At 42.8% G+C, this 12,673-nt stretch overlaps 1 protein-coding gene across 2 annotated transcripts in view; it reads left to right on the plus strand.

The window, feature by feature from the left end:
* Positions 1-12,673, plus strand: part of LOC126536378 (poly(A) RNA polymerase GLD2-like) — a 149,676-nt gene that overhangs the window by 84,352 nt on the left and 52,651 nt on the right. For both annotated transcript variants that reach the window (XM_050183314.3, XM_055073131.2), the window contains one exon: positions 9,109-9,172. In XM_050183314.3, coding sequence (XP_050039271.2) covers positions 9,109-9,172 — 64 coding nt within the window. The remainder of the gene's footprint in view (positions 1-9,108; positions 9,173-12,673) is intronic.

Here is a 12,673-nt window from a genome sequence, read left to right on the forward strand (position 1 = left end):
TCTTCCTATCACGTTCGATAGCACGGACGATGTCTAATTTTTCTTCTATGCTGAGCACCCGGCGTCTTTTTTATCCAAGCTTCGGCATGACGCGATTCCTCGCTTGCACGACGCCACAACGCTCTCACGCTCTCTAGCACAGCTAGGGTGGCTAGAAGGGTGGCAGCTAGGGTGGCTAGAAGGGCTAGAAGTGCTAGGGTTGCCTTCTAGCCACCCTAGCACAGCGTCGAAATGATGTTGATGTTGATGCGGCTTCACGTGCAAACGCACAGAGCGCTTGGAGGCCGTTGTACCGATCTCTGAGGCTTGTTGTTCTGCCGGACCGCCCGGTACCGCCGTGTTTGCGCGACGAAAAGTGGAAATGCTACGTTTTAACCGATGCGTACGCAATAAGCTGGTACGGTTTATGCGGATACAAAATACATTATGTTCAATTACCGGTGAGTCGGGGAATTGACTTGACTACTCTTAAACCGAAACTACTGTTCAAGCGGGTACGGTTTAACGAGGTTTTACTGTAATCGCTATTGCGGAGTTGTTTACTTTTTCCCTGATCTCGCTGAACCCAAGGGCTTCAAGGAGGCCTGTGGTGCCCAAATTGACCCAGATGTCTTCACATTCTAATAAAACATGCTCCATTGTTTACCTAGCTTTACCGCAGCAAGCATATGTTTCTTCTACCTTTCTATAGGTGCGTGTTCTAAGACATCCTGATCTCGCTTCGAAAAAGTACGAGTTTCGCTTTGAGTTATCATAAATTGTTTCTTTCCCAATTTCGTTTTTTCCTTTTAAGTAGTTACTCATGGCAGGTTTATTTTCTATTGCTACCACCCATGAGATTATTTCAGCCTCTCTGACTTTCCGCTTGATGTTCTTTGTTGCTGTTTTGCTCACCCTACAGGCCGCATATTTGCTGGTAAGCTTCCTAGTTCTTTTCCTCCACTGTGACTCAACGTTTTTCCTGTACAGATACCTGAACACTCTCCCAGCCCATTTACTTTCTTCCATATTCCTCAGCCATTCTTTATACTAAATTTTACTCTGAGCTTCCCTCACTTCAAATCTAGTCCAGCCCATATTACCCTGCACATCTTCATTTGTAGTCTTCCCGTGAGCACCCAGTGCAAGGCGTCCCACTGACCTTTGGTTCCCAGCGAGTCCTGGTTGTACCCCTGATTTAGAGCAAACAACCACATTTCCAAAAGTAAGACCTGGAACCATTACACCTTTCCACATACCCTGGAGTACCTTGTACCTATTGTATCACCATAGTGATCTGTACTTCATTATGGCTGCATTTATCTTCCACTTTACTGTTGTTTTTTCTGTGTTTCCATATATCTGTTGCCTTCATTTATCCATATACCAAGGTATTCATATTCTTTTACCCAAGGTATTTCCTGGCCCGGTATTATCGCTGTCTGTTCACTGTTTTCGTTGAATACCATTACACCCGATTTTCTAACACTAAATTTCAAACCTAAATTCTCTCCTTCCTGTCCACGAATATTAGCCAGACGTTGCAAATCACTTTGCTAGCAACACGATGTTGTTCGCGTAAAATAAACCTGGTAGCTGCTGCTCTACTACTGCACCCACCTGCCTGCATGAGAGATTAAACCTGATATTACTTCCCTCTAGCGCCCTCTCCATCCTCACCATGTACATCATAAACATCAGTGAAGATAAAGGGCACCCCTGCCTCAGTCTCTTGTTGATATCAACTTTCACCTCACTCCTCATCCCTTCCCATTCAATGCAAATGGTATTTTCTAGATAAATCTCTCTCAAAAGCTGTAGACAATCGTCACCTTAATCTTCCCCTTCCAGAATATCCCACAACATGTTGCGGTTTACGTTGTCACACACTCCTGTAATCTCTAGGAAAGCCACATATAACGGTCTGCTTTCTACTCTTGATATTTCAGTACACTGAGTAAGAACAAGTAAATTATTATCCAAATGCCTACCTATTCTGAAGCCATTCGCACATTCTCCCAAAATGCCATTATTCTCTCCCCATGCTTGCACCTTTAATTTGATTGCCTGCATTGCTAGCCTGTATATTACTGATGTAATGGTCAACAGTCTATACGGGTGAATTCTATCTTTCTCCCCCTTACTTTTATAAATTAAGTTCATTCTACTTTGTTGCCAACTGTGTGGTAGTCATCTATCTTTTAATGTTTTTTCCACTATTTTCACCAGAGCTTCCTTACTTTTTGGTCCTAGTTTAATAATCAGCCTAACGGGAACCTTGTCTAGCCCTGTGGCTGTGCGCTTACGAATTTTCTCTTTGGTTTTCTTCCAGTTAAAATTTGTCAGCACCAGCTCCTTTTCCGTAAGGTTCTCTTTCATGCTCTTTTTTTATTGTTCTTGAAGTACAACCTCGTCATTGCCTTGGAAAGATTCAGCTGTTATTTTTCGGATGTAATTTAGTGCCGTTTCTCCATCCAGTTTGTTTCCATCTTCGTTTAGGATATAGTGTTGTGTTGTTGTTGACTTCCTGCCGAATAATTTTATGTGGTTCCAAAATATTCTAGGTGTGGCCTTCTCTTTCTCACGTACTTCTGACAACCAACGTTTACTTTCACCTTTTATGTTTGCTTGCATCAGTATTTGAACCATAGACATTTTCTCCCGGTATATTTCCCATTTTCTGGCTACTTGATCCTGAAGCAACTGCGCCTTCTTTGCCTGCCTGTGCTTTCGGGGCACTTTCTTTCTTTTGGCGATTGCTTTTTGTATCTCCCTGTTAAACCAGCCTTTTGGTTTCTTTTTTCCTTTCCAACGAACCTGTTGTTTTTCTTTCTATATTACTGTCATTAGCACACTTAGAAGCTCACTATAGTATTCCCACTCTTGGCCTTTTGCTAAGTTCTTCCTCGGCTCTAGTGAATATATTTGTTACTTGTTCAGCATTCAAATTTGGGCTGGCCATTTTGCACTCCTTGTTCTCTTTCCCAACTACATATTCCATTTTCAAAATGATGCATTTTTGGTCACTCCCTATGCTACTATGCCCTTCCTCATCAATGACCGTTTCTCTCAACTTATCATGAATTCCTTCTGTCATCAGACAGTAATCAATGGTTGATTGACGGTTTCCCACTTCCCACACGATCTGCCCTTCACATTTAGGCCCTGTATTCACGGTAACGAGATTATGTTGATCACAAAGGTCTAGGATTGACTTCCCATTGTTGTCGGTATAGCCATCTAAATCCTGTATGAGAGCATGTGAGCGCCCAGCCAAATTTTTTTTCCACTCATTGTACCTGATAACCAAAGGTGCTCTTGACATTTTGAATTTACTCTTTTCCATTTGGCTCCCTGAGGGGTGAGCATTCTGACTCCCCCTCCCTTTGTTTTCGACTTAGTTCTGTTGCACCCTTCCCAAGCATAATTCTCAATCACTGGCGGCATTCAGTTTCTGTAACCGCATACACCCCTATGTGTTCTCTATTTAACTGCTCCTCAATCACTGCCCACTTTTCCTTTCTTCTGCCACCCTGCATGTTTATGTAGCCTATTGCGTGGCAAGCTCTCGTTCTTGCTTTCCTCCTTTTTCTGTTATTGATGCCGATATTATTCTGTGGTTCCCCTAGGGGACCTTCTACATTACTACCTACTCTGGCCTCCTGAGCGCCCGTGGGCCCCCTAAAATAGCAACAGCACGACCAACAAGTCGCGAGCCCACTTCTTGTGCTAGCCTGTAATCGAAGTGGATATCCTCACGTTGAAAACCACGACACTTTCTTACTTCCCTGTTTATTTTGACAACCTGGAAGCCCTTGTCTCAGGTCATTTTCCATATTGCCTCATTAGCAGCCACGACAGCTCTTTGTACTGGACTGTCACATACAGGCACCTCCGGCACCGTGCACACCACGATCTGCACCTGAGGGGACAGCTCACGCAAATCGTCTACCCCCTTCGTCAAGCACTGGGCTAGTCCTGTCCCTTTCCTGTTTAGGACGTCATTTAGCCCACCTGCTACTATGACAAGGTTGCACATGTGGGCATTTTCTGTGAGCTTTGCTTTTGCTCGCTCCATGGCAGAACCAAGCGTCTGCCCCGGAAATGTCCCTACCGTCACTCTTTTATCGCCTTTCACCCTCTCCACAGTTGTTTCTGAGCACCTACCCAGGTGTGAGTTGCTGGTGATAATCACAATTTCACTCTCTCCTACCTCTCCCTGCTTCTCTTTGTCCTTTTCCATGTGATTCGGACTTAACAAGGGGTATTGACTCATGCACTCCTGCATTTTCCGCGTGGCGGCCTCAAGGTAGGTGCCACTCCTTCCAGCTAACCCCTCGCCACGTTGCACACATTCCATGAACTTCGCTGGCACTCCCTCTCGTCACATAGAGGGACTGCATTCAATTGTCAAGACCATTCTGGTTCACAATGGCGGCCCTGTTCAGCTTTTCCTCGGCTGCTTCATGTCTTTTTAAAACTACCTTCCATGCTTCATGCTCCCTATTTAGCTCATTTTTGAGCTCTTCAACCTGTTTGACAAGCTCTTCCTTGAAAGCGTCCATTCAGCCTTGTGTCAACATCGCAGCGTGTGCCAATTGACTCGATTCCCTCTCTATTCTCATCTGTCCCCTCAACTGACTTGAGGGACTCCCTGCACGCTCCCCGGACTCCCCGCAATTTCCTTGGATTAGTAAGTAAAATGTTTGGCAGGTCATAGTGAAAAAAGGTTCGCTTGGCATTGCGAATTTCAATTAAGTACGCAGTTTCAGCAGACTAATATTTCTTCCTCACAACTGAGCTTGCCTTAACTTTAGTGTGGCGATAGAGGCGCCTTATTTTATTTTCTAGTCGTTTTAAGGATCTCATAAACCTTGGTTTTCGTCGATTGGATCAAATGGTTATCCTGGGAATAAATTTGTTCTTTTGTTCACGTAGCTTGCTTTTAAACAACAGCCAGTTATCATAAATTGAATGTTTATGAAATTCATCTGCAAAGGTAGAAAACAATGTGTTTAATTCAGTATTTATAGCGTCATAGTTACCTTTGTCATATAAAGAAATTGTCATCTCGTCCATGTCGCGGGGTGGGCGAGTGAAAGTGAAGGCAGCATTAATAAATTTGTGATCACTAATCTCACGAATATATGTAAGGGATGTTAAGCTTTCAGGATGACTGGTTAGTATAAGATCTAAAATAATGGCAAATGTCCCTGGCACACGGGTTGGCTCCAGTACTAGCTGTGTTAAATTGTAATTTAAACACACTTCTATAAGGTTGCTCGCCTCAGTTTGATTTGTTAGTAAAGCATTGCCATCGTACCAGTTAATGCTGGGAAAATTAGTTTCCAAAAAGGAGGATAATAGCATTGGGGTGCTTTAAAGTAATTTCATTTAATATGTTGTTTAAGAGATTAGAAAAGTCTGGTTGATGGCGAGGTGGTCTGTAACAAACACTTAGCTGTACTGTTTGATGGGAACATTGACATTTTAACCACAGTGTTTCTAAGTGGCTGTCAATGGTAACTCTTGTGCACGGCAATTGTTGGTTCACAGCAATCAGAACACCTGCACCACATGCATCTCTCCGATCGCATCGATAAACATCGAAGTTGGGAAGATCGGCCAGGACTTCTGCATCACTGATTTCTTTTGTAAGCCATGTTTCTGTTAGTATCAGCAAGTTACTGGTGGATGATGACATAAGGTTTGATACATGTTCACGCTTTGGCAGAAAGCTGCGTATGTTCATGAAAATTACTGAAAAAGACGGATTATTACGTGGGATGGGAGGGCGAGTTCATAAATTCGTAGGATAATGCGATTGCTGTGCTGTTTCTTTGATGATCTGTGATGTCTCATCAAATATGTAGCATTTAGTACCTATGGGCAAAGTTTTGTAACGCAATGACAAGTGAGCGGATTTTGCTTCCGCAAAAGCAGCAAGGTGCCTGCGGGCATTTTGCACAGCCTTAGAAAAAACTTCGCCGACACTGTGTTCAGTGCCTTTGAACGTATGGCCATTTGATAGGACAGTCTCTTTTGTGTTGAAATATGTAAATTTAACAATTATAGGGCGACGGCGCCCAGCGGTATGCCTCCCGAGACGATGTGCTCGTTCAATTTCTTTTGTATCTATGGTAATGTTAAGGTGCTCAGAGCACAGCTGGGTTACGGCTTCTTCAGATTGGGCGAATGTTTCCAAGGGATTAGTATCAGGAACACTATAAAAGATTAGGTTATTTCTGCTTGATAGGTTTTCAGCGTCATCCATACGCCGTCCGAAGCAAGTGGCCAGGTCAGAAATTTTAGTAGCTTCTGCTTTTACCGACTCGATTTCATTTCGTAATGGGATGATGCTCTGGCAAAGTTTTTCGACTACTGTCACTCGGGAATTCAAATCTGACACCATCTTATTCGTAGCCAATAATCGGTTTTTTATGTCTTTCATTTCTGCGATTATTTCTTTTTGACCAGCTGATAGTTTTTGCAGCTCTTTTAGTACAAGGTCAGCACTAGCGGGACCCGGGTTAGATTTGATGTCTCCTGACAAGAGAAGCAAGGACAGAATGGCACAAACACTCTCAACAGCAATAGCGACACAGCACCAGGGGCTCGGCACCTGCACCGGAAGATAATTGCTAGACCTCTTTGCAAAAAGAGAAGACTTGTTACCAACCTGTGTGGCGAAGAGCAACGGGTTAGTTGTCTGCATTGTGGTACAGCAACCGAGCCCACAGAGCAGTGTCGACAATCGTGGCTGCTTTATACAGTCGAACCCGACTATATCGAACCCGTTTACATCGAATTATTCTATATATCGAACAATTTCTGGTCACGGTATAGTTACAATGAGTATATATAGCAAAAATTATGCTTACATCGAACAAATATTGCAGTGACTCCCGATATATCGAACGTCAAGCGGCAGAAAGTGCCCCCAGAAGTTGGCTTTCCCTCGCGGTAGCAGAGAAACCCGGCGGTGCGGCTCCATTCAATCGCTCTCCCTACTGTGACCGCGCTGCCTTGGGCTGTTCGGGCAAGCCGTCGACACTCCCCCTCTCGCGCATAGTGGAGGGTCGAGGCCACATCCTCCCTCTTTCTCTATCATCTTTCACTTCCCATTCCCTCTCCCCTGACGATGCTTCGCCGTGCTTCATCACGGGTTGCAGACTCAAGCGTCCTTCCTTTCTTTAGATCACCATCTATCGGCACTCCCCAGCAAAAAATGATCCTGGCCCGCCTCAGCGCTTGCTCAGACAGCCAATCAGAGGCTGTTGTGCTGTCTTCGTGCAAGATGGCGAAAGTGCGAGTTGTCTGGCTGCTTTTCTGGTTTATCGTGTTTGCGCCTTGTGGGCCTTCTCCCGCAGTGTTGCCGTGATGAAGCGGCAGAATTCGCCTTTCGTCGTGAAGCTCAAAATCATAAATTCTATGGTGTTGGGCTGCTGAGCACGAGGTCGCGGGATCGAATCCCGGCCACGGCGGCCGCATTCCGATGGGGGCGGAATGCGAAAACACCCGTGTGCTTAGATTTAGGTGCACGTTAAAGAACCCCAGGTGGTCGAAATTTCCGGAGTCCTCGACTACGGCGTGCCTCATAATCAGAAAGTGGTTTTGGCACGTAAAACCCCATAATTCAAAATCATAAATTGCGTCGAACGCGATGAGAAGTTGGATGTCCCCGCAGCGTGCAAGATTCCAAGGAGCACTCTCGGCACGATTAGGGCTAAAGTGGCCAGACTCGCAACCCAGTGCCCATAGCGCCCGACACGTACGCACGGCCGTGTACGAGGGGTTCTTCATACGTTCCGGTTTCCGCGTGCACGGTGATGACTGTAAATTTTAATGAATGCGACAAACTCGTTGCCGGTATTGCCGAAGTTTGGAGCGAGCTGTCAAAATTTCCGGGACATTCGAATCAACGGTGGGCGAGTTTGTGAGTGCAGATGATGGTGTCGCGGCCACGGGAGAGCCCGGAAACGAAGACTACATCGCCGACATCGTACCGAGCACAAATGAAAGTAGGCACATTGAGGAAAGCAACTACGGTCCTTTGCCCACATCCTCCGAAGTGATTGGTGCACTCGCATTAGTCCGGTGCTTCTGCGCGAATGCGGAAGGTTGCGGCCTCAGCTGCTCCGACTCCTTAGACAACGTGCGGAAGTGCGTGTGTTGCAGGCAGCGAAATTGCCCAAGCAGAAGAAAATGCAGGACTAATTTATGCGAAACTAAGCTAGTTTCTTCAATAAAGTGATTTTATAAATGGTATGTGCTTTTATGACATCCAATTATTTAGCAGGCTTATATCGAATTATGCTCTATATCGAACTGATAGGTGTTTTTTTGCGAGTTCGATATAGCCGGGTTTGACTGTACTTAGCGGGAGCCCTAGTATCAGTGCCGATGGGACTGACACTGATTTTCCACATCCGACCTCTACTGTGCTCACTGTGACTCGTCACCCAACACCACACGGCCTTCTGATCACTAAAGAACACCCAAGCAGTTGCTGCACAGGCATGTAGGGAAGTGGACCCCTGCCTTGTAAACGTAATGCAGGGCAAACTCGCGATGCTGTGAAAGTATACAAAAGAAGCACGCCAAATGGTTCCCCTTCAGCCTTAGTGTAAAATAAGTGATCAGTGCTTCAAAAGGCACAATGAATCCATATCAACACAGCCGAAGTGCTATCATTATTTAAGACGTGCAGTCCTGCTGTGGTCTTCTTCCAATTATCATATGAATTGCATAGAACGTGCATCAACAACTGTTGTGTTTAAGGGTTGTGATGCAAACTGTGGTGCATTGATTATTGCTGCAAGTCCCAGAGCACACTTCTGTCTGTGCCTCTGCTCTTCTATGCACATGGCCTGACTGCAGCAAACACAGAATTGAATGGGCTTGACAGCGCAGCCCTTTCAAAGGTGAAGTTGGATGATTGGCTATGAAAGACATGTTCCATGAACCCGCTGTCGTGTGTAGATTCTGCTTTACTCTCCCTCGAGAGTTTAGCTGATCATTAGTGCCAGAACTGAAATCCTGCCTGTAAGCAGGGATTGATTTTCAGTAACGTTGTTACGACAAAGTTCCAGGGCAACATGATGTGTACATGTCACACCACCTGTGCAGGTTGACCAGCGGCAGCAAGCAACAGCCGTTCTCGGCCACGTGGCCCGCCTTTTGGCCAGGACAGGTGAGGGCACGCGCAGCAGCAGCTAAATTTGTGCCACCACATTATGGCAGACATTTTTGCGCGTCACATGCATTCGAGGAGTCTCCAGAATAACTGGCCAAGAATTCTAAGTGATGCAGGGGAACACAATTATGGACACAAGAACACAGAGTTATCTGTTATTACAGTCGTGTTTGCTTTATATTGACCTTTACGTTTCCTGGGAAAATTGTCCATGATAACGAATGAAGACAAAAAACCCAGAGACTTTGTTATCAGCATAACGAGAACAAATACCATTTAACCAGCCAAAAAAATGAAGAACTGAGGGTTTACACTGTTGATTTCGACCCTGTTCTGGTGTCCAGGAAGCACAATACATCAGATAGTTGTTCAAGGTAGGCTGCTTCTAAGCCACGGAGAACAGCTTGTCATATGAAGCTCTCCTCTTTGTCGTCTTACCGTACCGTATTTACTCGAATCTAACACGCACTTTTTTTCCTGATAGAACGGGTCCAAAAATAGCCTGCGCATTAGAATCGAATATGACCCTAAATCTGCGTTACCATATTGCCATCATCATTTCAAAATGGCCGCTTCGCACACGCTTCAAATCGAATCAATTTTATTCTCTAGTTTACGTACTGGAGGATCATTTTGGGCTAAAAGCTACATATGTAGCTTTGTGTGACCCAAAAGACCAGACAAGGCAGTAGTACAGCAAACAGTGCGTGTACATATACAATAGTTCACATATAATTCCAGCAATAGCAGGAGTACTTCATGAACGGAAATACCGAAACATAATTTCCATCATGGCGAGTTACCAGCACTTGAAATAGTTTTAGCACAATGAATTTTACACAACGCTACTATAGCAGTACTAGATATACAAGACAATCAACACCAGCTAGGCAACACAACATTAGAATGATTTTAGAAGACCAGCATTTGCTGAGAAAACTGAAGTTGTACAGTATACACTTATAAAGATACGCAAAGGCAAAATAATAATCATATCGGATATATTACAAGTGAACAAAGTATGAGCGGAGTTCTTACCTGCTGAAATTCTCAATATGTTCGTATTTGTTCAAAGTGAATATTGACGACTGATGTTTATACAGTGTTCTGAAGTATGGAATTGACCATATCTCAGGATTTCTTCTCCTAGCAAATTCTGAAAAATATCTTGTAGGCGAAGTGCAAGAAAACACGAGGACAAGAGAAGGCAACGAAGACACAGCACTGTGTCTTCGTTGCCTTCTCTTGTACTCATGTTTTTTTGCGCTTTGCCTCAAGGTATGCAGTACCAACAAGCCCACCAGTCTGTTCTGTTGAAGAATATCATGCAGTATGTAATAAACGAAAAGTGTATAGGCTATCAATTTGAATAATGTTATACTTAGGGAACCGCCCCTATAGTGCTTGAATAGCAACCTATATTTCCAACATATTGAGTTATCTTCTTCTGTAGCATAAGAACTTTGCTATTTTTATGGTTGTACACGACACTAAAGCGCAGTAATATAAGTGTGCACTAAATAATGCATTATAAATTTGCACTTTGGCTCTTATAGGAAGTATATTAGGATATTGTGATATAGCCTCTGTCACTGAAGAAAGCTTTTTACAGAGATAATTTACGTGCATGTCTCGGATAAGCAATATGGTTTTCAGAAGAATAAATAGACTGAAATGGCATTATTAAGAGTCCAAGATACAATTATAAATAACATTGAAGAAAAAAACTTTACCATTGGTATATTCCTAGGCTTTCGCAAGGCTTTTGACAGCATAAAACATAATATATTACTAGAGAAACTCCAAGTATATGGCATTATAGGCATAGCATTAGAACTTATGCATAGCTACCTTGAATCTAGATTTCAGTACATTTCCTTGAAAGGGTAGAGTTCTGAAAAGAGCATGATTAAATATGGGGTACCACAAGGCTCCATTTTAGGGCCGTTATTATTTATTATTTACATAAATTACCTAGCTAACGTTCCATTGACAGAGGAAATCATACTGTACCTGATGACACTCATGTCTTTTTTTACGGAGCAGACCTTCACGAACTAGAAGTTACCGCAACCCATTGGTTACAAGAACTTAGCGAGTGGCTCTATCTAAATAAACTTGACTTAAATAAAAAAAAAAATTTAGTTTTTTATTCCAAGAATAAGCAAACAGATTACGACGTAAAACTTTTTTATTCTGGATCGCAACTTGAACATGTCTCAAGACATTCGTTTCTGAGTGTTACATTTCACAAAAACCTAAGCTGGACAGAGCACATAAATAAGGTACGCACTAAGGTTGCACGATCTGTTGGTTTGCTACAATGGATCCGATGCTTTGTGCCTATCAGGCTTCTCATACAATTGTACTTTTTGTTTATGCACTCGCATCTTAGCTACTGCCTCATAGTATGGGGAAACGGTAATAAAACAGATGTAGAAAAATTGGCAGTACTGCAACTGCGAGCTGTTCAGTTGCTGAACTTCTGGAAACAATACATAGGATCTTCTATACTAATGATGCGCTACAACATTCCTAATATTAGAGACGCTTACAAAACAAAGATCTGCATACGGCTATTTAAAGAGATCTCCAGCAACAGGAAACTATTTTCAACTCGTTACCTGAGTAGAGACACAGGATACAACCTACGTCACACATCAATAGTAATAAAGAAACCAAGGACAAAATATGGCACGCAAACGATCGAATATGAAACCATGTCTTTATGTAATACGTACCCTAACATTGTTGACGAAGCTATAAATTCTAGAACAATTCACAAATTTAAACATGCAATACAAAACATATTTTCTGATCACAGTGTGTTTAACGAATGTTAATAAAGTTTCTTTGTTTAATGTCAATAGTAATGTTATTAATCTTCTATTCTGAATGTACAACTTTTGTTAATAACAGAATGTTCTTATTTTTGCTGTGCTGTATTTATTCAGTTACGTGCTATTTGGCAAGGTTTGATACTTTTCAATGTGTTTAAAATTTTGCTGTAAATAGTTTTGAAGTCTTGTGTCTTATTAGTTGTACTTTGTTTTATCAGTTGACTGCTACTTCTGCTGCTCCAGCGAGGAGGATTACGCCCTCCTTTTGCCTTACCTTGCGGGCAAACCTTGTATTTGTGTTACCCAAATAAAATGAGAAAAAAAAAAGATAGGTGCAAAAAAGAAATAAACTTAAGAATTTTATGACTGTGAACTATTTATATTTTTTGTTTACCTTCAAATGTAATGGTATTGTTTAATTGGAGCAGCTTATTCTTGGAGTGAAAAATAATTATCTTAGTTTTAGTTGCATTAATCGTAATTTGATCTAGCTGAGACCAGGTAGATAATCTTTCTAGCAGTTCATTACATTCTACTGTTAAATAGTGCCTATCATTTCCAGATAACATGACAGTACTGTCATCAGCATATATAATGAATTGAGCTTTAGTAGGAAGTTTTACAACATCATTGATGTAGACATAAAATAAAAGCGGTC

The sequence above is a fragment of the Dermacentor andersoni genome, chromosome 3 (assembly GCF_023375885.2).
Source record: "Dermacentor andersoni chromosome 3, qqDerAnde1_hic_scaffold, whole genome shotgun sequence".
NCBI classification, from domain to species: Eukaryota; Metazoa; Arthropoda; class Arachnida; order Ixodida; family Ixodidae; genus Dermacentor; species Dermacentor andersoni.